We start from the raw sequence: 25,877 nt of genomic DNA, 5'->3' as shown, positions 1-25,877 counted from the left end.
TTACTTTGGTTAGAATAAAAATGTAGATATGATGTGCATGTGTAGCCTAACGATTAATCTTGAATATTTACATTTGTGTTGCAGTGCCTCTTGATAACAGTACCAACTCAAAATGTTTGCATGACTCAATATTTCAACAGAACAGAATAGGCCTAATTCACTGTCCTCTAGAATCTACACTAGCTTCCGTTGCAAGTGGCGAAGCAGATGAAATCGTCCCGGCTCGTCGGCCAGTCCCTCATCGATAATAACACATGCCGAATGCTCAAACGATGAGCTAGTCCTGTTGACACAAACGATCGACATAAGAATTCAGCCAACAGCATCATCTAGGAAATTAAGAAGGTTTATTTAAGATTTGAAATGCATCTTTTTAACAAATATGAGGGTATGCAACATAGTTTCGTTCAAACATATTCTCCAAGATGCGCTAACGCGCATCATGGAATATGTTTGAACGGAACTGTGTTGCATACCCTCATAAATGTTAAAAAGATGTATTTCAAACCTTAAAAAACCTTCTTAATTTCCCCATATTTCACATGAACATACTACCTTTCTAAATATGAATTAATATTTACAATTTTAAGATGCAAAGTGTGTTGTATTTACCAAGTCAATAATGATATTTTAGCATATAAGATCAAAGGTTTCAGAAGAATATTATCACTAGATGGTGGATGTCTTCGTCTCCGAGGTTTGCCGTAACCTCGATAGCCACATTGATCTTTTTTGAATAGTGGCACAGTTCATAATATGCAGTTTTTACTAACTAAGTTTTAAACTAACCAGTACTTTCTATTTTGAAATTCATAAATTATGTTTTGTTACACATCCCCCTTCTGTTTCAACAGTAGTTTAGGCCTATTTGGATTTCGAACTTTAGGCCCCTAGCATCACCGATGAGTCTGAGAAGACGGAACAGCTGTATGGCACAGTGTAATTTTGGCATACTGTATTTATTACCAACTTTTAAAAGGTACAATCACTCGTGTTTAGGTTACGTTCAGCAATTTGTTGAACCATCCGGCTATTCTGTTCTTGTTAGTCGTCAATTTTACTGGTATCATTGCTGACAATATTAAACTTTAAGTTTTAATCTTATGTAATACTACTAATAATATACAACATTTATATAGCGCCCTATTTAGTTTGTAAAATTACACTAAAGCGCTTTACAACATATGGATAATATTAATAGTTATAATTGTGAAACAAAAACAAAAGCTTACAATCATGTTTATACATTTAGGCAAGCAATGTGCACAAATTTAACAAATAAAGGGTGGTATTTAAATGACATCTTTGCAAAGACCCTTAAATGCAGACGTGAGGAGGTGAGTTTTGATGTCCCTCTTCAATTGGCCAGGGTATTTGATTTTCTAAAAGCAGATGGTAACCTATTCCACAACGTGGCCGAAACCCTCCTAAAGGACCGGTTTCCATAGGTCACAGTACGAGATTTTGGGACACACAACAATGATTCTGACTCCGACCGCAGTGATCGTGACGGCTGATACAGGGTAACAAGCTCCTGTAGGTAAAAGAACAACATCTAACCTTCATGATTACTCATTTGACTATTTAATAATGTATCCTTTTTGTTTTAGTGGAAAGGCTTCTAATCAAATTAAGGCTACATAATTTACGGTGGAGATAACTTAACATGCCGCTATACTCTATTTGTTCTATTATCCATGACCTTCCAGTCATGGTAATTAAGTGAACAAAATATGTTCACACTGTCTTAGATCGCTGATGATCGACATCCTTTCCTCCACATGCCAAAAGACATTATAACTGGAGTTACAGGTATGTAGTGCAAGAAATATGACAATTTACGCCTAGGAACCTGTTATTTGAGGTGAGTTTTTCTTGCACATCAAAACATTTTTACTTAAATTTCGGTGGTACATTTTGTAACTTAACGTTATTTCTTGTTTTGATTTATTTGTTTCTTTATTCGTGTTGCCCAGACCTGTTTATTGTTTGTAAGGCTGTGTTAAGGTAATTTTTCCTCTCTACACACTTAAGACCACAGTTTCTGTTATAGTAAACTTTGATAGTATACTTTGATAGTGTACTTTGATAGTATACTTTGATAGTGTACTTTGATACTGGTATACTTTGATAGTGTACTTTGATAGGATACTTTGATAGTGTACTTTGATAGTGTACTTTGATACTGGTATACTTTGATAGTGTACTTTGATAGGATACTTTGATAGTGTACTTTGATAGTGTACTTTGATACTGGTATACTTTGATAGTGTACTTTGATAGGATACTTTGATAGTGTACTTTGATAGTGTACTTTGATACTGGTATACTTTGATAGTGTACTTTGATAGGATACTTTGATAGTGTACTTTGATAGTGTACTTTGATACTGGTATACTTTGATAGTGTACTTTGATAGGATACTTTGATAGTGTACTTTGATAGTGTACTTTGATACTGGTATATTTTGATAGTGTACTTTGATAGGATACTTTGATAGTGTACTTTGATAGTGTACTTTGATAGTGTACTTTGATAGTGTACTTTATAGTATACTTTTATAGTGTATTTTGATAGTATACTTTGATAGTGTACTTTGATAGTATAATTTGATAGTGTATTTTGATAGTATACTTTGATAGTGTACTTTGATAGTGTACTTTGATACTGGTATACTTTGATAGTGTACTTTGATAGGATACTTTGATAGTGTACTTTGATAGTGTACTTTGATAGTGTGCTTTGATAGTGTACTTTATAGTAAACTTTGATAGTGTATTTTGATAGTATACTTTGATAGTGTACTTTGATAGTATACTTTGATAGTGTACTTAGATACTGGTATACTTTGATAGTGTACTTTGATAGGATACTTTGATAGTGTACTTTGATAGTGTACTTTGATACTGGTATATTTTGATAGTGTACTTTGATAGGATACTTTGATAGTGTACTTTGATAGTGTACTTTGATAGTGTACTTTGATAGTGTACTTTATAGTATACTTTTATAGTGTATTTTGACTCCGACCGCTGATAGTGTACTTTGATAGTATAATTTGATAGTGTATTTTGATAGTATACTTTGATAGTGTACTTTGATAGGGTACTTTGATAGTGTACTTTGATAGTGTACTTTGATACTGGTATACTTTGATAGTGTACTTTGATAGGATACTTTGCTAGTGTACTTTGATAGTGTACTTTGCTACTGGTATACTTTGATAGTGTACTTTGATAGGATACTTTGATAGTGTACTTTGATAGTATACTTTGATACTGGTATACTTTGATAGTATACTGTAATAGTAAACTGTGATAGTATACTTTCAGAATTGTAATTGATGATGAGGGATCTGAAAAAGATCCTGCTTTAACATAAAGATATACATTATCTTCACACAAAGAGAGCTGGCACGGAGAGGGTTACAACAATAGGCCTACAGCTGCCTAATGTAGACAATGTGAAATAGTAGCAAGACGTTAAAATCAAAAGTATACTTATATCAGTAAATGTCGGTCTGTCCATGAGGAAACAGATGTAGAGAAAGGCAAACTGATAAGATAGAGGTCTCCCACTGTGTTACAACATGTGTTTCAGGAGTTATATGTCATTTTTATCACTCTGCTATTTTATTTCATCTGAGAACTATATGATTTGGACGTAGTAGGCCTTTTCTGGGGTTTTAATGCGTGCGTCATCAATGATTTATGTGTTATTTAAAAATGCTCTGTATTTCTCTATTAAATATTATGACAAACAAATAGCAAGGTGACATTGCAGAGCGTATGACCGCCTACTTACACCAGTTTAACCAAGTTAGTATATTAAAATTAATTTATGAGTTTTAAACAGGTTTATTTGCATACAATGAAGTAGAATCGTTTACACTTGAGTATGTGATACGTATTTTTCTGTTGAAAATAGACCTTGTGTAAATATCTCCATTGCCGCATATTAAGTCCTTTTTTACATTTAAGTAGTAAGCTTCCAAGCCAATGTCACCAAATAGCGTGTAGTGTAAAGTGTAATGCCTTGATCACAAGATTCCACAGTAGAACTGATGCCCGTCCTGCAAATATATCAAAGTGTTCAAATGTAGAGATATTTTAAGGTAGCTGCTGTTCTTGCTTATGAAAAAGATTTATCTTTTAACAAAAATAGGTTATATATTGTGTATACTGAATTGTTATCAAGGTCAACAATCTTATACGACTGACGAGTTTACAAAAAAGCGTTTGAGAATATACGGGTACATATACCTGGTCTTTCCAATCAGATTTGAACATAACGGAATGAAATTGTTTTTCTATGCTCTGTATTGCTGATTTCAAGCTTGATTTTAGAATTTCCACAGATTTTTTTCTATCGGCGTCATCAATGATCTTTATAATAACCATACGCAGATCAAACATTGACCTCGATATCTGTCGTGCTATACCGTACATCTTAAATTGTGATCTCATTGCGTTAGCTTATGTCACTCGAAACGAAGGCTCGTGGGACCTATTGCAATCCGTTTTCGTCCGTCTTCAATACCTTACCACAAATGGATCCAAGGATAGTATTTAGGTGATGTGGATTTGCAGTTTAAAAAGGTTGAGCTGAAGCCTATATAGGCATCATAAGGGGTAATTTCATGTAAGTTTAAAAATCGTCTTAATAATTATAAATGCCACGTTTTATCCCTTTATAGAGAAATATATGCATAAAGAATATAAAGTTTTCATGCCATTTTCCTAGAGATCTTAAGTGGGCCTACAAAAAATAACTATAAATAATAGCTCTGTGGTGTTAACAGAGTTATTTATACTAACATTGACTGAACCAAAAGTGAACCAAGTGATCCAGATGAGTGGGGGCTCCATTTGGGTACATTAAAGACAAATTTGAAATAATTTCAACTGAAAAAGTCAGATGCTAGAGCTTGCCCCTTTTTATATACAATACGTATAAAGGTCAGACATGATAAAATCAGTAGTTCATGTCATATCCTTTAGACGTCAAATGGTGTCACAATAAGGAGACAAATAGTCACTGTTCTCTAATGGTCAAGGTAAATGGTAACGAATGATTTTCAGCTGCTCTCTTTGTTCTTTTCATATCAGGGGGTGAAATAGTGAATTGTAACTTCCTGGGTAAAACGCTGTAGGGCTCTTTCCCTTCGAACTGATGCATGCGCAATAAATATGCACACTATCCATTATATATCCCTGATTTTCTCGTTGGCGCATGGTTGGTTACGTCCCCACGACTGCTAAATTCATGAAGCCAACTAACATTGACGATATGCCATGTTTTGACTAACCAAAACAACTCAACCAAACCTACAAAATATTGAATGGGGGATAGGGAAATGGCAAACATCATTCCCTATTTGATCCAGAAATGCTGTTAAGTCCGTCTGTCTGTCGACACAAATTTACCTAGACAAAATGCGCTTACTTTTTACTAAACATTTAAAAATATGCAAGTTAGCTCTTATTTATGAAATTAATTTATCATTTCCATATTTTGTTTTTTCAGAGAGATATCTCTTTTCAGCAGAAAGCATTGTATGGAGGAATCCTACTTAACCATCAATGCCAACGAAATTTGGTATGGTCAGTACCTTATTTAATTGTAAATTTACACTTTTGTAACGTTTTTCGGCTGGTCAGGCAAGCGGGGCATTGGCCTACAGGTGTATTTTTCTCCCTTTCATACAGTCATTTGTGAAAGTAATGTTTGCCATTATATTCTTTCCAATATACCTCTGCATAATATTAATTATATTCCAATGAATTTGTTCTACAGATAAACATAGTATTAACAAAACATATTCTGTAGTTAATCACGGTAAACTCTAAAAAGTACATTCGTCAATCCAATCAAATGTACCTTCAAATATCCCTGTTTATGAGGCAAAAGGTCAAACGTACCTGCCAACATCTCTATTTGTGCAGCAATCAGTCAAAAGAACCTGCCAACATCTCTATTTATATAGAAACAAGTCAAATTACCTCCCAAAATCTCTACTTATGTAATGTTGGGTCAAAAGTACCTGCTAACATTTTATTTAAACATGTACATATCTATATTTCATCTTCAGGTGTTATTTCAACGGTTTTGTTTTCTGAGGATTATCATTTCATTTGATTATTCAAACTAAAAGAGAACATATATCATTTATGTATCTCTCCTCATATTTGATGATGCTTGATCACAAAATAAATATAAACAAGGATGAATAGATAGATTAAAAGAGAATATTACAATGTTCATCTCCACAAATACCAAGATATGATTTTTGTGTTTAATTGAATTTTAAATAATTCTTAAAAAAAATAACAAAATCATGTAATTCTTTTCATAGAAATGTTAATGAGTTTATTATAAAAATATTAACAGGTGAACTATATGTAGTCAGACTGAAAGCCTTGATTATAACAGGAACACTGAACGCAAAACAAACCCTACACTACAACACATGGTAGCTGACAGAAAGTAACAATATCACAAAGATGTGCTCACAGTTATAAAGGAAAATAAAATTCAGTATTAAAAACAAAGTTGAATACAAAATTAAATGTATGTATGATTAACAAAATATAAAAAGTTATATAAAATAGTTTACCAATGACTGAGAAAGGCACAGACTGGGATATAGCGATATACATGGACTAGTCACCATAACAGTCTTCATTTTCAACATTTCCTGTGCTTGCTAACACATCTTGCCCTATTTTTCACAGAAACTCAACGGGCAGTGAAATCTGTGAAAATGAAGACTATTAAAGCATATATGATAACAAAATGATGTAAAAAATAGGGAGGATAAACCCCAATACTACTGAATATAAAAAATATACACTGTATAATAACGACCTTGTAATGGGGTAAAATTACATATTCTCTATATAAAATATTATGTCTTTGGGCACCCTTCATTCCTTCAATACTGGTCGGACTCTTTAATACCACAGAAATGCTTGACTATACATAGTACATATGACCAATATCTATGTCATAGTCAAGAAATAGTCACAGAAACAAAACTGTCATTTAAAGTTTAAAGCTTGTGGGTCAAGACCTCTAGATAAAAGATCAGTCTAAAAATTCTTAGTTTAATTCCCATTGTTTAGAGATCTGCTGGTCTCTAAATACATGTATTACTGTATCAACAGTAGTTTCAACAGTATTGTTTTTGGGGTGCCAATTGGTTTGAACATTAAAATAACTTCCGATTTTACATATAATCTCTGATTATACTGTTACAAACCGTAGAGGTGATTTAAGGATAAGATATGACAGTACTGGAGTATACTATACTTTTCAGATGTCTTAAAAAATATCTTAAATAAAAAATGTGTGCATGTTCCTCTTTAATTAATGGTCATTACCCAATGTATTAAAATGTTGGATGACAAAATTACTTAAATATGTAACAGTTACTAGTGCATGACTAAATTCTTTGTTTATGCCACAAAATAAGGGCAAGTGTGCAAGTATCATTGTATACTATGTAATCACAATTTTGTTACCTGGTATTAAATTTAAGTTTTCAATTTATAATTTTTTTCCATTTTGATATAAAATTTGTCTTATTTTACCAGTATGAATTATTATCCCTATTTATGGATTTTTTCATTTTCTTTGTCTATTGGAGACTGAAATGTAACAGTTTTCTTTTCCGGCACAACTTCTGTGGGTGGAGTGGAATCCTGCTGGGAGGGTGGTGGGGCGGAGCTACTCGTGGTGTTACTGATAGGGCGAGGGTGAGTCTGGGACTGAGCATTCTCCTTGCACTCTGCCTCGTTTAATGCTGTTTGCTCTTCCATCATCTGTTTTGATTCAGCGTTGGACATCTGGTCCCATACAAAGCTGCCATGGCGCTAAAATATCAAAAGAGAAAAATGTCAGGATAACTGTGGTCATTGTATCAACTACCAAGCTTCACCAAATAAAAAGTACTGCCCTTAATTGCCTGATCTTCTCAATTGTTTTTAATCACACAAGAAAAGTAAATCTTTTGGTAAAACCTTTAAATAAATACTAAAACAACACGTCTTCTTCATGTTTTTATATTTGGTGTCCAAACATCAAATATATCAGAGTGAGAACAAACAAAAACAACATATCTTATCATACAAATAAACTTTGGACAAAGAAGATGACAAACTATTAAAAAGATTAAAAAAAACCACTATTTTCTTCATATATAGCAGATTATTTTCACTGACAGTATTAATATATCTGACATACTAAACAGAGAAGGGAATCGTCCTAATTTTACCATAACACACAAAAGGTTTCAAATAAGTTTGATTTCAGAAAGCTCAAATATTCCAGTTACTTATAGTCTTTCTTTAATGTCACTGAAATAAAAAATATATAGGCTAACATAGTAAGAACCTCAAATACAGAAATATAAGATTCAAATCATTTGCAACGGTTCCAATAAAGTCAGTTATCAGTGCAATCCAACTTTTATAAATATTTTGTAATACAAAATAGATTTCTGAGAATAATTTGATTCTGAGGCTGATATACACAAAAACTATAAGCATATGTAGTTTAAGAAAAAACTTTAAATGGATGAACATGTTGAAAGCAATAAATTTTCACAGCTATATTAAAACCTGTCATGTTGTTATATCTACTGTTGTCTTTCTTTGTTACCATGGTTACAATCTCTGTCTAATACCAAAGTTAGTAGAGAGTCTAATGTACAAAGTCTGGTTAACTTATTGACAGATTAGATCTTTTCAAAAATGTTAAAATTCACAACTAAAACCACAAGTAGCGGGCCCACAAACAAACATCTGATGATGATGAAACATGTATAGAAAAAAATGAGGTCTAGGAAATAATCCTTTAAAATTTTCATAAAACTCATTAAAAGTTTAGAACAGCTTTATTCAGATTTGATAAAAAATATTAATGTAAAATATGAAAATATTATGAATGTTCAATAAACAGTGGCTAAAATGAAATTAGTACAAGCAAATGAATATATACTGATTCATTTCTTTGCAGTACGTTTCAGACCAAACCGATAAAATCTCACATCAAAGTACCTTATAAATACTTAAATTCATCCCAGCAGTACGTTGTTGAAATTCCAATATTATTTAATGGAATTTTATTCGTTGTTTTGTATGTATATTTATGTAAAAGAAATGATCTTGATTTGATGAATAACCTGTACCTGATTAAATGCATATGAATGATACAATTCTTTTAGCATTGTATAAATGTGTAGCCCATCATCCTTATTTTTAATGAGAATTATTTTACATGAAAGCAAGGCAAAGAATTCATTAGAATGAAACGTGTCCAGACATTTTCATCTTTTGTCCTGGCCCAGATGATGTCGCTCCATATTTTACTTAAACCACAAACAACATCAAACTAAGGCACCAACAGACAAATCCCCAAGATATGAGGGTTTTAATTCTAAACTAAATATTACATTCAAAGCAAAGAAAAACAAATATCTTGTTCAAATGAGCTTTTAAATTTTAATCAAATGACTGCGTTTATCTAAAATCCTCACCTGGAAAATATCCTTTGGTGTTTTCTGATTCAAGAATGAGAAATATGTCATATGGAGTAGCTAACTAAGAAAACTTATTTAAGCTGTAAGGTATATCAGAAACGTTATGTCCCTGGCTATATATGTCGCAAACATCCGGGACATAAATTACAATGTAAATTATTCACAAAACATGAAAAGTCCATTATGTCTATTTTAAGTTTCTGTCTCAAAGGCATGGTAAATGACATGAAAGCTGAAAAATGGCATGAGAATCAGTGATGTCAATTATAAGGTACATTAGTTCATATGTAACATGGGTGTGTAGAATCTACGACGTATGAATCTTTACGAGGCATGATATTACTGGGTATCTATAAAACACTCAGGATGATATATAGATTTGCTGCGATGACTCCTATATGAAGCATGCACTAGTGTGGTTACTATCACTGGCCCCCTTTTTACATGCAAAACTGTTAAAATCTACCATACTTCATCTAAAACTGGATTTCATGTTTCTTCAAGAGAAAAAAATCTGTATGTGGTTATAAAAGTAAATACTCCAAATAACGATTAACATTTATTCCACATTCTTTTCATAATAAAACAAATTTAAATATTGTAAAAGTTTAGCCCGAACAGCCATATATTAACCTATGTATTATTCATTAGATAAAAAGAATTAACATCTTTAAATCTTTGTTTCACACCCATCTTTGATCTCCTATATATTGTAATGGATACTGCATAACTTAGACAAAACAAAAATATGTTGCAGAGAGATTGTGAAAGATTGACAATAAAAGGAACAACAAATATTGCAATATTCTGGACACAAACAAAATTTTCCATTTTTTTTTCTGGAATCCTATTACTCAATTCAATTCCTCATTATTATACAGACAAGGTTGTTCTATAAATCTTTTTGCTCTGGCTGTCCAATATCATTTTTTTCCTTGGTATACTTTGGTGAATATTTAGAAAGACAACATTTGAGTGTATAATTAAAAGGAAATAAAGGAGGCCACAAATCATATGAGGTAAGCTGAGCCGGAATCACAAAACAAATATTTACTTTTTCTTAATGTAGATGATGGATCCAATTAACTTTATTTTTCTGGAAATATATACCAGTCAGTTTCTTAGTGGTAGTTTCAAAATGTATTTGTTGATTCAAAATCATTTGTTCATGCTTATATTAGTATTTTAAAGTAAAACTTATGTATTTTAAGTATTTTTAAAATTTATTTATATAGTATTCACGGAAGATTGTTCAGTTGATAGTAAATAATTTTTAAAGTAGACGTCCCATGAAAATGTGTATTGAATAAACCTCTGTATGTAGACCAACACCATGATTACAACTATAGTGTATTCTGTTAAAAAAGTATTTAATCAATACATGAATAATATCTATGTCCTCCACTAAAAATTCCTCTAATGTCACCGTCATGATTTATACACATCCGGCTACTGTGTAGTATAACACACAAACTACTGTGTAGTATAACATACAAACTACTGTGTACTATATATACACTAGATAATAATGCACTAATTCTACAAGAATAAGAAAGTATTCCTACAAGTGACTTAGTGATGATAAGTACATTGTCACAGCTATATGTACATGACCTAACACATTTTACAGGTACTGTAAGAGTTATCAGAAATCAAGCTACAGGCATATTACATACATGGTAATTTTGAAGTCTAACTTGTCGAACATTTGAAAATTTTGAGTATCAGTGCTGTTTTGAAAGTCTTCTTTTGTTTATACTTCAAGTTTTTGTTATTAATTTTCAATATATATAATCTTAATATCTAAAAGTCAAATTAAAACCATACACCATCAATCTGTTTTCTTGTATGTAATGGATAAGTATAGGGTGACTTGTACTACTGTGTTTAGTGTGGCGCTGTTTTATATAATACACTATACATACAGTAGAACATGTCCCAAGCACAATAGGACTACTGACCCTCTGATTGGTAAGGTCGTGTGAAATAGGATAGGGCCACTATGTTGGAGGCCAACAATACAAAACTTTTCATATATTTATATAAAATGATATAGATCTGTCAACAGTAGGACAGGAACCAAGCATTGACAAGCCGACTGCCTTTGTTGACTGCCATCAAGCTACATGCCGAGTTGGGAGTTGTAAATACCTCCCCAAACAAACTTTGGAGGAGCTGAAATTGCTTCCTTACCTTGGCTCTAGTTGGATAGTTGGGGTTCAGGCGACTATTGTATTGATGCTCGTATGAGATCTTCTCTTTGAAAAAGCGTTTATTATCATTTCTGGCTGGTAAAAAGTTAACAGGTACTGGAAAACAGAAATGCAAACAAATTACTTCTCAACTTAAATCAATGCTTTATTTTACTGCTCTTAATATCTAAACTATTCAAACTTTCACCCAGACAATCCCACTTAAGTTACTGAAACCCTGACAAGCCAGCCACCATTTACTTATAATAGGAAGTATTATCTTTGGTATCCTAGTTTGATCAATTCTATGGCTTTTTAGATAATATCAAAACTAATACTAATAAATGTAATATATACACCAATGGCTAATTTGCATATATTTGATATAAACATGTAATACTAAACTAAACCAGTAAACTTTGCTTATAGGCATGAAGCTTAAGAGAGTTGGTCTCAGATAAAAAAACAAAAAACGTAGGTTATATTTAAAACGACAACGGCAATAAAAGCTGATTTAAGCATAAAACTAATCCAATATAATCCAAGTTAAATTTATACATTTTCTTCTAATGTTTTAAGTAACATTAACAGATTATTGCATTAAACTCAATGCGTAACTCAATATTCATTAAACATATAATCTGATGGCTGACATTACATACTTGAGTGCCCAAGTGTAAATTTAAACAGCTGTATTTCCCAAACAAAGCTCCTAACACACATACAAGTATTCACAGTTTATCCATGGCTTAATGCACTAGTCTAAAGGTAAGATCACTTCCCAGATACTAGACAATACAGTTCAGATCTAATCACGATGATCACATCGGGTTTTGCCAGGACTGAATTATTGGTTAAAATGACACATGATCCATGTAGTGCCATGTGACATCTGGGGATTACATAGCAAGGTTTGATACAAACTGGATACTTCTAACCAAACAGTAATATTTAATTACAAATTAAAAACCCAGTCCTTCAAATCATACATTCCATGCACATCACGAAATGTAATACAGCATGTACATGTATAGGCAGTGTTTAATTATCGGCTGTAATGTCACGAATTTGAAGAAATCAACAACAACAAAAATCCAAACCAGTTGAGTAGCATGTAATCTTTTGAAGCCACCTGGCCCTGGTTGCTCAAAGGTTGCCCTAGAGTTAACCAGTGGTTAGGGAAAATTAAATATTTAATACAATGTACAACAAAATCAAGAACATGTGTATCTAAATAAATATCATTTCACTGCTACATATTTGTTGCAGCAGATTAGTTTGATGTGTTCTGAAGATTTATTCTGCTTTGAATGCCCTGGCTTCTTACTTACAATGTTTTTAATTTCCCACTAATTATAACCACCAGTTAAAGTTAACCAATCTTTGAGCAATCAAATACATGTCTTTATCTAAAAATAATATCCACATACAAATTGGCAGTGGTGATTTTATGGTTCTCTTTATCATGTATAAGTATATTTATAACATAACTGTCACCTGGTGTAGAAGATTGATTCATCAGCACAGTGTACAGATCTGGCACGCTAAGAACATTACACTCAGTGCCAGGTGCTCTCAAGGTTTTTTTACTATCTCTTATTCATATGATTTGATGTTTTGATCACTAATGATCAATTGGTAATATATGAGATAAACATACAAATGTTTTGTATGGGTAATTCTTATCCATATTCACTAATTCAATGTCCCCTCCCCCAACTTTCATTGCTTTGCTACTGAAATAGTGAAAATAATATCGAGCAATAATATTCACATAGATGTTTCATATATATTCCATAATGATTATGAACTAACCTGTTCCAAGAGCAGGATCTCTGTGGAGATTAGCACTATGCCTTGTTGAGCCACTGCTTTGTATTCTGTCACCATCCTGCATGTAGTCTCCCCTGTAAACTGTGTCCTTAGTTTTAGGAGGTACATTCAGAGGTTCATTTGATGTCCTAGAAGGCCACCACAGATTCTGCTCATCATGTGATGAGGCTGTGTATACACTACATACAGGTTCATTTAAAACTCTGACATTGTGTCTTAAAAATCCACAACTACCTGGATGTGGCCTGTTCACCCTGTAATCAGGCACTGACTTTGGTAACACTTCAGTTTGTCTGTTGTAAATGTTCGGCAGTGTTAATCCGCCTGCTGGAGTTTCTCTTCGAAAATCAGCATGATCTTCTATTGATGTTGTCACAAATTTTGGATGCATTTCCTCCGCATCTCCACTTATAACACGGAAAGAATCAGGGCTATAAATAAAAAAAGACTTTGTTGTAACATGTTTGTAACAAATAATAGTCAGTGTTTGAAATTATTGACCTGATTTGTTGTGGCCCTAGGCAAAAAAACATTATCTGTGTTTCAGGTATCCCGACCTACCCTACATTTAACTGCTGACCCTAGAAATAAATCAGACTGAGCTCACAGTCATGCATTAATTTTAAAATGGTCTTTCTTCCTGTTACGGGAGTCTGTCCCTACTCTTGACAAGTAAATAGCCATTGTAATGCGTGGAGAAATTCAAATTCAAATAAAATCATTTGCCTACCAACCTACCCCATTTTTTTCACGCATGTTACCTGAAACACACATTATTTTTGGGCCCTAAATCCCTTTAGGAGCACAGAGCATAGTAACTGCAGAGTTTCAGGTATTACATTAAGGGTATTAAATGAATTGTCATGAATATTATCAACATTTAGACTGTATTAATTTGATATATCATTTTGATGTGTATTAAAAATATATGTTTATAAACCTAACCAGTATGTATTGTTAAAAAAGATTGGTTATATCACGAAAAAACGTTAATTTCTTTTGAAATTTTGTGATAAGGAGGCAGGACCCAAATCGGATCAGTACCCAAATCGGATCACTTTTTACAAAAATAGTTTTAAATCAATAAATGTGTCAACAGATCAGTTATATTATAACAATGATGTAACTTTAGAATAGATAGCCATGCACCATTTTTTGTCTACAGATGATTAGTCCGAATAGCCCTAGAAAACGTAATTCAAACTCATATGCCGGTGTTTTGTTTACGTTTTTAGAAAATAGCGCATGCGACGACTATGTATTCAGTATTGGGCTTTAGAAATAAATTCACCCTATAGAAATACTTGTTTTCATATAAATTCCAAAGGTCATCATAAAATGATAATATGCTGACAAAAAAATATTCATTTGAAGGGGAAGATACTGCAAAATTCAAGCCTTGATCCGATTTAGGTCCTGACATTCGCAAAACCTGGAACCACTGATAGGCGACTTCAGAGCGTTCTAAAAATATTTCATGTGAGCACCGATGCTATTTAATTTTGTTTGTAAGAACACCCATTGCTATTCTTCCTTTTATACAACCATAAATGAATATAATTAATTCATCCTCAGAATTTTCAATGAATGTATAAAATAATGGTTTGGTGATCCGATTTGGGTACTGTCATCTTATCCATCTGTCTGATCTAGATCTGAAACCATAAAAAAACGTTTCTCAGCTTCTCAGCACCAGTGAGAGCGAGCTTCTATTTTTTAAATTTTGCAAACATTTTTTCGCATGTTAGGCACACATGACAACACTTTAACGCCCATATACCTCTACAGTATCATGTGGTACTACTTTCTGTTATGTCGTTACTTTACTGTATTGATTTCATTCGTAGCAGGCCTAAAATATGCTTTCCGTGATACGAAATTGAAAGTTACTTTTACTGTAAACTTATTAAAAAATAAATGACAAATATGTCACACAACTTACTCATAATGCCCGGAAACCCTCTTCTTTCGGGCAATCGGTGGCATGTACATTGTCATGTTGATGTTGGTTTAAAGGTTAAACAACGACTGACTGAACTTCATAACTCTGCACCGACGACTCGAGATCAATTTGCCGCCATATTGTTGATAAAGATCGTCTCTACGCAACCTGCTTATAAACCGCAGTTTCGTACTCGGGGCTTCTTATACATTATGACACAATGGTTTCTCAAAGGTTCAGTTTTTTAAACAAACAACATTTCTTCTAAGAAATGAATTGACCTCCCATTTATATCCCTTTTCATCCACTGTCATGTTAAAAATGCAGAATAAAATTTTGTGACGTCACTCCTGACAACACAATATACAATATGGCGGCGATGGTCAGGCTGCATCGCCAAACTGACCAAATTGTCGAGGAGTCATATCAAAGGAAAAAGTAAGATATTTCTATTATCATCATAACGTTTCTTTAAAATCCATTAGTGCTGTTTCAGATTTTGTAATGTCACTTGATACCATGCATATTATATTTTGACCCTATTTATGAAGTTGTGAATGTAGACCTACATATAATATGTGTACAGTCATGACAGTGTATCTCATTCTATTCATCAACCACATCAACAATATGAATTTCGAGTTTACATAGTACATGTTGGTTTGATGTTGTATATTCAGAACTCGTCTATGTATACCTGAAATTACTTGCAAACTGTAGCAAAGCGGACCATGTATCTCTTGACGTCGACACTACTTGAATACATTTTGGTACATTGGCAAAATAACATCAGTAAGGGGAAACTATTAGAAAGAAAAGAATAGACAAATAACGAATTAAAACAATGGCATACACACAATATAAGTAAAATTGTAATTGGAGTTGGTCACAGTACATTTTACTGCTACTGACCAGGTAGATGTCTAGAATGTCTAAACTTCATCAGGTGCTGTACAGTACAGTACTGGTTAGTGACCAATTCTCACCAACTTGACCAAGTACTAATTCCTTCATGAGTATTGCTTGGGGAAATGTGAACTACAGAAGCTGTGTTTGGACATATATGTAGCTATAACCAAAATGTTTTACAGCATACAATATTTCTGCTTGAATATTTTGATGTCTTTATATATATATAGTTATAACAGTTTCCCTGATGAACCTCTAAAGAGGTGAAAGCGCTAGGGAGGTACTAAGAAATTCTTGTCATTTGTTTTTTATATATACATAAATTATATAATGCCGTTTTGAAAACTTGTACTTGGTGGAGAATTGATCACCACCAAGCTGTCACCCAAGTAAACAATCAGATATCCAGGTATTGACCAAGCCCAGAAATACTGCATTATAGATTATTGACCAAGCCAAGAAACACTGCATTATAGATTATTGACCAAGCCCAGAAACACTGCATTATAGATTAACACATTCAACTTATAAGTAATATATATATATTAATTACAAGTCAAAGGTTAAATGCTGATATGATACAAAGAAGGAATTCAAGATGGTGCAGGGGGCCGTCAAAAGGCCCATGGACATTGGTGATGTAGATTGAAAAACACAATCATGCTTTGCAACAATCTTAAGCTTTTAGTGTGGCCAATTTCTGTAAAAAAAACTTTCTGATAAATACAATGTAATTAACAGGATAGAGCTTATATCTAGACTGAATAAAGTATCATGTGGGTATCAATATAAAAGTTCAGTGAATTTTGTTTTCATTTTACAGTGAAGCAGAAAATCAACGTGATAAAGAGTTTGTTGCTGCTCTTAAAGTACAGGCATGGTTCAGAGGATCCAGAACAAGGTCCTATATAACGTAAGCATAAATTATCAATCTGTAGTCATTTCATTAATTAGTGGTTGCATGATACTTTCAACATTTATTTTCATCATAACTTGATAAACAAGATGAATTTAATATTTTGAAGAATAATGAGACTGGAAGCTCATATCATACTTGAATTTTTTGAAGAAAAAGAAAAAGTGTTGAAATTGTTACGATTATCTTAACTGAAGATTCATTTAAGAGAAAAAATTTAAAAGAGTATGAAGGAAGTATGAATTTTTGTTTTCTTACTGTTCTCTGTCAACATGTCTAGTTCAGAAGTAAGACTATTTTGGTGTATTTTACAGACATCTGAACAGTAGTGCCAACATAATACAAAAGCGATGGCGAGGATATCTGGGGCGTCGCCACTTCAGAGTTCTGGTAAAAGTAAGTAGCAAGTAGATTACCTGGTATTCATTCAAGAATTTGATTCCTGAGGAAAACAAAAGATTGTACGTCAGTTTGACATATAATCAGTCTTTAATGAAAGAATGTTACATACAGGAATTATCATACCATTATTACATTGGGGTGGTCGGGTGGCGCAGTGGACAGCGCACTTGCCTTTCACCAAGGTGATAATTTGTTTCATATGTTGTAAAATAAATAAAGTTTATCTTTATACCATAATTACATATTAATTAATGATTTTCTGTGTTCTTTATTTCAGAATAGTGTACTTATAATGAAGCTGAATCACTACAATGAAAAAGCAACAAAGGTAAGTTAGCAGGGGTATCTAGTGTCTGTGTTGAAACAACAGTGAACTGTTCAGACAAAGCTTCAGTGGTGTCTACAAAAAGAACTATCTCGTACATGTATATTTCTTTTACACAAAAAGTTTATTGTGGAGACTTATGTTTTAACTGTTATGGCCTGTCGTTATATGAACTTACATGGAGCTGTTATGGCCTGTCGTTTTATGACCTTACATGGAGCTGTTATGGCCTGTCGTTTTATGACCTTACATGGAGCTGTTATGGCCTGTCGTTTTATGACCTTACATGGAGCTGTTATGGCCTGTCGTTTTATGACCTTACATGGAGCTGTTATGGCCTGTCGTTTTATGACCTTACATGGAGCTGTTATGGCCTGTCGTTTTATGACCTTACATGGAGCTGTTATGGCCTGTCGTTTTATGACCTTACATGGAGCTGTTATGGCCTGTCGTTTTATGACCTTACATGGAGCTGTTATGGCCTGTCGTTTTATGACCTCACATGGAGCTGTTATGGCCTGTCGTTATATGACCTTACATGGAGCTGTTATGGCCTGTCGTTATATGACCTTACATGGAGCTGTTATGGCCTGTCGTTATATGACCTTACATGGAGCTGTTATGGCCTGTCGTTTTATGACCTTACATGGAGCTGTTATGGCCTCTCATTTTATGACCTTAAATGGAGCTGTTATGGCCTGTTGTTATATGACCTTAAATGGAGCTGTTATGGCCTGTCATAATATGACCTTACATGGGGCTGTTATTGCCTGTCGTTATATGACCTTACATGGGGCTGTTATGGCCTGTCGTTATATGATCTTACATGGAGCTGTTATGGCCTGTCGTTATATGGCCTTACATGGAGCTGTTATCGCCTGTCGTTATATGACCTTACATGGAGCTCTTATGGCCTGTCGTTATATGACCTTACATGGAGCTCTTATGGCCTGTCGTTATATGACCTTACATGGTGCTGTTATGGCCTCTTGTTATATGACCTTACATGGTGCTGTTATGGCGTGTTGTTATATAACCTTACATGGAGCTGTTATGGCCTGTCGTTTTATGACCTTACATGGGGCTGTTATGGCCTGTCGTTATATGATCTTACATGGAGCTGTTATGGCCTGTCGTTTTATGAACTTACATGGAGCTGTTATGGCCTGTCGTTTTATGAACTTACATGGAGCTGTTATGGCCTGTCGTTTTATGACCTTACATGGGGCTGTTATGGCCTGTCGTTATATGACCTTACATGGTGCTGTTATGGCCTGTTGTTATATAACCTTACATGGAGCTGTTATGGCCTGTCGTTATATGACCTTACATGGGGCTGTTGTGAAGACGTTTCACTCAGAACAATAAAGAACAGATTTCTTTGTAAAATTTAACTGATTTTGATTCAGGGTTTGTCCATCATGATCCAGAGCCAAGAACAAATAGAGTTACTACAGTACTCGTTGCAGCCCTTGTTTGTTTACTTAATGTTAGACTGAGTTCATTTTGCCTTTTCAGATCCAGAAGATGTGGCGTGGATACTACATCAGAAAATATGTGTTTAACTACCACAGCAGAAAGCGATATCTTGAAGCCCTACAAATCAAAAACGAGATTGTCAGGTAATTGTCTAATGAAAACTACAAAAGAAGACCTCTGTATTTCTACATACTCTCTAATTTGACCTCCATGTTATGTCTTTAACAGGGTGTCAGATTGTACAGGTTTCACTGCATGATATGACATTTAATATTCTGTTACATACTAATGTGTAATGTGGAAGTACAGCGTCATTATAAAGGAGATAGGGAATGTGATCCTTTTGTACACATATGTAATAGGTATTATAGTATATATACACCAGATTTTGGTCAGTAGTATGACAGTGTGGGGTACCACTCTTAGGTTCATATAGGCATGTAAGGTAAAAATCACAGTATTGAGTCAAATACCAAGTCATTTTAAATGTCTGTCCAGACTAAGACGTTTGAACAGCTCAACAAGCCTTTTTTGATGACAGTTCATAGATGGTTGTATCATGACTAGGCATGTCACTGACCAGACAAAAGTCCATGCCCTAAAAGTCAAGGTCACAGCAGGGTCAAATGATAAGTCATTCTATGTCTTCCCTGAGCAATAACTTGTGAAAGGGATAACATTTATCAATTAAATCTCGGAGATGGATACTTTATGACTGGATAGTGTCACGACGTGTTACACTGGGCATGAAGAACCAAGGTCAGTACCATAGCAGCGAGCAAACTTCAAGTCATTCTAATGCTTGTAATGTCATAAGCTGGTTCTTTATACAACAACCAGTGTATCTAGCTGTCCTGTTCCCACCCAAATATCTTTGTAAGAGACACGTATTGTATCTGTCTCTAATTTTCAGGAGTGAATTGGAGGAATATGCAGAACAGCAGGAACAGATCGCGTACAGGAAGAGGGAGGCACAGGAAGCCAAGAAGAGGGAATATCAGGCACGCAAGTACCACTTCCTGATCAGTACAGAGGTCATCCCCGGTATCTTCAACTCACCCTTCCTACCGTGAGTGTTGTCTAGAGCTGTGGTATTATGGATTGTAAATGTTTGGTGGTATTATGGATTGTAGATTTCTGTAGTATTTTCTTTATATTTATCACTTGAACTTTTGCTGTTTTAATAGTTACTGAATACACTTTTACTTATTACATGAAATACCTTCAGTTTTAAGGACCACAAAAGTATTCTCAGAGTTGCATAATGTTTCACACTATATCCTGGGAGATTTGAGCTTTTTAGGAGACATCACATGTATACTTAAAGACCACCATTTTCTCTGATTTTGAAGTTACATGTTTTTAATAACAAATATGTCACAAGGGATCCCAACTTAATGATTTTTACATCTACTGTCTACAGGTACCCTTCAGAGAAAGAATACATCTTACGGAGTGTAAAACCTTTAGTGCACAAAAAGAAAAAACCTGAAAAAGATCCTTATGATCCAGTGTGCCGGAGTTATGATCTCCCTAAACCAATGCAGTTACCTCCCCTTCCAGAAAAACCACAGGTTAGTAAACACAGTCTTAGGTGAAGTGATGTTTGTATTCTGAGAATAAAAAGAAATACAGTTTATTTGTCAACTATTGTGTGTACATTTTCCTTACTTTACCAGAATTTTATTTAAGCTTGCCTTTCTTCTCCAGGGACCATTCCGAGACCCTAGTGATGTTCAGAAACAACGCTACAAGCCGTTCCAGCAGACGTTACGTGTTTCCACCTCCTATACTGCCCTAGAGGAGGCTCGACAGGCAATGAAGGCAGAGGAGTGGGTCACTAGACTCAATGACAACACGTATGTAGTCCTTGTATCACGATAGTGTTCATCTAGTAATGCCAATATCGCACATATATGGTTATAGGGAGGTGGTCTGATCAGTTTCTAAGTTATGATCAAAGGACTAGATCTTCAGGGGTGAATTATGAGTGTTTTTTCTCCCACCCTTCACAGGTGTGTCTCCCGTTTTAGTCGGGAAAGATCAGCTTGTCACCCCCTAGGGGGAGATAGCCTCGTGCCGATTAGCACGTGCTCAATTGTGATGTCATTAAAATGTGTCACCGGTAATTGTGACGTCATCAAAAGTGAATGACGCTATTCATACCCCACATGTGTTTTTGTTTACACTATACTGTCGGTGGAGTTGTGACTGAAATAATAGGATGGGAGAAAAATAATCATCCCCTACCTTAAGGGTGTAACAGAGATCTCCAACCCTCGGGGTGATTATTTTGGTTGTCTTAAACCCTCTGCAGGGTAGGGGAAGATTCTATTAATCTCCTAATGCCAATCAATTGCAAATTTATTGTTATATGGTGAAAGCTCTGCAATTTACTTGGTATGACCCATGAACTAAGTCCAAAAGGGTAAAGCCAGACCCCAGCGCCAATTCAGAAAGCATGATTGTATTCATCTAAATAAGGAAGAAAACTTTACCATATTTATCCTGTAATTTCCCTGGAGGCAAACACATAATCCTTTAAAGAAAGTAAGGGGATGGGCTTATAACAGGACAAAGAAAAAAGTTTTGTTGGCATTTCTTCCTAGAAGCAATATATATTGGTGGGCTTATTACCAAACATGGGCTGATTGCCAGATAAATATGGTAAAATGTATACAGCCATGTTGTAATCAATAATTAAAAATAGTGCTGTATAATAAGAAAATTTGAGGACCATCTCTGAAAGGAAAGATACAATACTAGTATGTCACAACAATTGTTTTTTATTTTATCTTCATTAGATTTGTGCCGTTCTCTAAAAAGGACCAAAGATATGAGCCCATGCTGCACACGACATCACAATATGGACATCTACCCTTCGGTACACATTTCTACCGTGAGGAGTTCCTAGACAAACATATTGTCCCACAGGTAATGAGTATGGCACAAGTTTTTCATTTTGAAGTTGAAATACTTATACCTGATGGTATTCACCTCAAAGTCCATTTCAGTAATATTACAATTTGTATACAAATTATTTTTTACTTCCGCTAACGAAAATCATAAATCATATACCAGGTAGTATGTTGCAGAATAAGGAATGGTTTATTCAGAATCCCATTGATTTAAAAATACATTAATGATCATACATTGAATTACTAAAGCATGAAAAACGATGCATCAAGAAAACATGATAATAACAGAAAAGTGACATTAAGCAACATGATATTAAGTGAAATGTAGTGTATGTGTGAAGTCTTTCTTAATTCAAAAGGCCAGTCTTGCAAGACCTTTTAAAAATTAACTACTTAATAGCATTCTGTTTTGAAAGGAAACGACATCCACAAGTTTTGATAGTAGGTGTTAAGCGATAACATTATTAAGCAATAAAATTAACAACTTGTTGTGATCATGAATTTCTATACTGCAACTCAAAAGTTACTGAATTAAAAAAAAAAATGTGATTGCATCACTTAAATTATGCTATTTCAATAACTCTACATTATATTTGAATTAAACTCACTACAGCTGAACATGCTGATTCCATGCAAACACACTACAGAGCTACAAATAAGAATAAGGTTACCTCTGCAAAAAAATATGAATAGGCCTTTATTTAATATGCATGCTTCCAAAATTTTAACTGGTTTTCAGACGCCGCCAGACATGATGGAAATATAATGGAAAGACAAGGCAAATATTTAAATTGGTTTTAATGGTGGTAAATGGTGTTTTATAGACAAGTGTCCAGTGAATCGGCATTACATGGCTGTAACTTTGCTACTGTATAGTGTATTGTGTCCCTTTGATAAGTCTGGTAAAATGTTGCAATTTATAGATAGATGTTGTAATGATGTGATGTCCTTATTTTGACAAAATATGAAGTATAATGACTTACAAAATAACCTTTTACAGTATGCTAGTAATTGCAACGAGAATATACTGCAACAATTTACCAGGCTTATATAAATCACTTGCATGGCTGCTGTGCCATGTTAGTGTTTGTGTCCAATGTCAGATGTTTTCTGTAGGTTGGCTTGTTTTACAGATGTCATATTATGGTTGCACATTGCCTGTGGATGACAAAGATATTCTTTGTTCTATGCTGAAGAATGTTCTGTTGATGTCTTTGTTAACATGTATATGTGTAACATGTAAGCTACATGTATCAGAGCTGTACGTGTACTTGTGTAGCTATGGAGCTGTACTTGTGTGACCATTTGTAACTATCAGAGCTGTATTTGTGTACATGTGTAACTATCAGAGCTGTATGTGTGTACATGTGTAACTATCAGAGCTGTATGTGTGTGTACATGTGTAACTATCAGAGCTGTATGTGTGTGTGTACATTTGTAACTATCAGCTGTATGTTCCATGTGACTGGATCTTGAGTAACAAGGATTGTGTTGTTAACAGTGTGGACAATAATTAGGTGGAGGGATGTGTGATGTTGATTTGTGGTTTGTTATGACAGAGTTAGATATTTAAAAGATTTCTTCTTGAAGTTTTGACTTGTGAAGTGATAGCCAATTGGCGACCATTTTATATCCTTGTAAAATATTGACTAATCAAAATTGTCATTAGTGCAAGAAATGTCATTCTGTCAATGAACTGGTCAATAATATCTGTGTCCTGATCATAACTTCTGAAGATTAATAGAAACTTTCAAGGACATCAGGATGAGATATGAGTCCTCAACCCTTAGGGGAAGGTTCTGAATTTACCAAACATGATAATTTTCCCTCTTTGGTGGAGATCCTCCGTCTCACCCTTCACAGTGGGAGGGGGTGAAGGTGATTGTTTTTAATACCCCATTGGCCTTGTCAAAAAGGTCATCCCATCCCTATGGTGAGACAAGGATCTCTCACACTTGGATAAGTGAGGATGGATATATGGCCATTGTCAAGTTAGTGGGCAGAGATCACTAAACTGGTTATGTATTATTTTTGTCCAGGCAATTACTTTTGAATGTGATAAAACTTCCAAAATATTTTCGTTAAAGGACACAACATGTGTCAAATACTGCTTTCATGCAAAGGTCAATATTACAGAAAGAGGTTAAAGGTCCCCAAGAAGTACCTTTCATGCAGAAGTTGTTTGATCCAACTTCCTGCACATTTGCCTTGTCACTAAAAGGTGTGTTTTGCACCACTACAAAACCTTCATTGTTCTGAGATAAGCCAGACAAAGTGAAAGCTGGGTACAATTCTTCCTTACACAGGACAGGATAACAGAATGCTTACATTCTTCAGAGAATCAATATGCCCCTTTGTTAACTTGGATTTTTTTAATTTCATTTTTCAGAGTTTCAAGACCTTGGTACCCCCAATTCCCATATTTGACAAACTCAATGACACCTACTCACAGGGCCAAGTGTGACCACTGGAAACTGCTCTACTGGATTAGTGAGACCAAACTGGACATACTCCTGACCACTGCTGAGACACTTTGAAGAGCTATAGCAGGGATTAGAATAATTCTAAAATTCATTGTCAACAAATGTTGTGAGGCTCAATCTACGCTGATGAAACGGTGTTAATTATGAAATGTCTTTCAACTGCTGTTTTTGGCCTGTATGAGCACATGTACATTTGGGGGTGGGGGGAGGCTATTCCAATTCTGACTTTTAGCAGTGTCAAATAACTGGAAGGTAAATATGGCTACACAAACTTGTATAGAAATTATGTCGCCCTGAATAGGTCACATTTCAGTATAATTATCTAGTAGCCACAGCTTACTGTGTAAATGGACACATAAAAAGGTATGTTACATGAGTTGATAGGTATGGTACAGACCTGTAACACACTACAGACTGCCAGTGTTGTTTTGTGTATGTATTGGTATTATACAACCTTAAATTGAAGCAATTCCACTAGAATGTGATATAGCAGATCCGTCCAGATTGTAAGTTTACAGATCATTGTATTGTAAAACAAGCTATGTTAGTCTACAGGCTGTGAAACTTTATTGTAGATATATGATTTGTTTAACAATTGTATTTGTAAAGATGTACAGTAATTTTGTATGTAATAAAACTTTTGAAAACCTTTGATTGACATTAAGTGTTGTTGTGACAGACTGCGAACCACAGGGACATGACATCATTTATAGATGACAAGACTTACTTTAAAATGCAACTTGTTTATTCCAACCATTTGTAAATGAACAAAAAAATATTAAGCATTTGAGATAATTTTCCTTCACGTGTTAAATTTTAAAACTATTTTGCTATTAAACAAATGTGCAAACTTTCACAATTTGCTAGTACAATTGGACTTGTCAGCTAAGTTTTCATATACTTTTCAATGTGCATGTACTTAACATCATGGAACCAA

The 25,877-nt window shown here is 34.2% G+C and overlaps 2 protein-coding genes across 4 annotated transcripts; one reads left to right on the top strand and one right to left on the bottom strand.

The window, feature by feature from the left end:
• Nucleotides 1–6,346: 6,346 nt before the first annotated feature.
• LOC110442564 (uncharacterized protein C2orf73 homolog) lies at nucleotides 6,347–15,686 on the bottom strand. 2 transcript variants are annotated; one of them, XM_021486230.1, is made up of 5 exons: nucleotides 15,509–15,686; nucleotides 13,549–13,997; nucleotides 11,735–11,850; nucleotides 9,539–9,562; nucleotides 6,347–7,874 (listed from the first exon to the last, which is right to left on the bottom strand). In XM_021486230.1, exons 1-5 carry the CDS (start codon nucleotides 15,562–15,564, stop codon nucleotides 7,611–7,613), a joined length of 909 nt encoding a protein of 302 aa, XP_021341905.1. In that variant the 5' UTR covers nucleotides 15,565–15,686; the 3' UTR covers nucleotides 6,347–7,610. The 2 variants fall into 2 exon arrangements, with proteins under 2 accessions (XP_021341905.1, XP_021341906.1); XM_021486231.1 differs by lacking the exon at nucleotides 9,539–9,562 and having other exon boundaries at nucleotides 15,509–15,685.
• Nucleotides 15,687–15,842: 156 nt separating this feature from the next.
• On the top strand, nucleotides 15,843–25,592 carry LOC110442563 (spermatogenesis-associated protein 17-like). 2 transcript variants are annotated; one of them, XM_021486229.1, is made up of 11 exons: nucleotides 15,843–15,946; nucleotides 17,241–17,330; nucleotides 17,648–17,729; nucleotides 18,013–18,063; nucleotides 19,579–19,682; nucleotides 20,453–20,608; nucleotides 20,963–21,113; nucleotides 21,250–21,398; nucleotides 22,344–22,473; nucleotides 23,197–23,235; nucleotides 24,847–24,914. In XM_021486229.1, the coding sequence occupies exons 1-10, from the start codon at nucleotides 15,879–15,881 to the stop codon at nucleotides 23,221–23,223; spliced, it is 1,008 nt and encodes a 335-aa protein (XP_021341904.1). In that variant the 5' UTR covers nucleotides 15,843–15,878; the 3' UTR covers nucleotides 23,224–23,235; nucleotides 24,847–24,914. The 2 variants fall into 2 exon arrangements, with proteins under 2 accessions (XP_021341904.1, XP_021341901.1); XM_021486226.1 differs by lacking the exon at nucleotides 23,197–23,235 and having other exon boundaries at nucleotides 24,847–25,592.
• The last annotated feature ends 285 nt before the right edge of the window (nucleotides 25,593–25,877 follow it).

Source organism: Mizuhopecten yessoensis, unplaced genomic scaffold (assembly GCF_002113885.1).
Source record: "Mizuhopecten yessoensis strain PY_sf001 unplaced genomic scaffold, ASM211388v2 scaffold716279, whole genome shotgun sequence".
In the NCBI taxonomy this organism is placed as follows: Eukaryota; Metazoa; Mollusca; class Bivalvia; order Pectinida; family Pectinidae; genus Mizuhopecten; species Mizuhopecten yessoensis.
This window is presented reverse-complemented; position numbering and strand designations above follow the sequence as displayed.

Bases quoted from the DNA above. Each gene is read 5' to 3' on its own strand.
- LOC110442564 (XM_021486230.1), bottom strand. From the start codon at position 15,564: ATGACAATGTACATGCCACCGATTGCCCGAAAGAAGAGGGTTTCCGGG. The intron at 13,998-15,508 runs GTAAGTTGTGTG...TTTTATTTATAG, and splicing joins AGGGTTTCCGGGCATTATGA to CCCTGATTCTTTCCGTGTTA. The intron at 11,851-13,548 runs GTTAGTTCATAA...TCTGTTTTCCAG, and splicing joins AGATCCTGCTCTTGGAACAG to TACCTGTTAACTTTTTACCA.
- LOC110442563 (XM_021486226.1), top strand. From the start codon at position 15,879: ATGGCGGCGATGGTCAGGCTGCATCGCCAAACTGACCAAATTGTCGAG. The intron at 18,064-19,578 runs GTAAGTTAGCAG...TTGCCTTTTCAG, and splicing joins ACAATGAAAAAGCAACAAAG to ATCCAGAAGATGTGGCGTGG. The intron at 19,683-20,452 runs GTAATTGTCTAA...TCTAATTTTCAG, and splicing joins ATCAAAAACGAGATTGTCAG to GAGTGAATTGGAGGAATATG.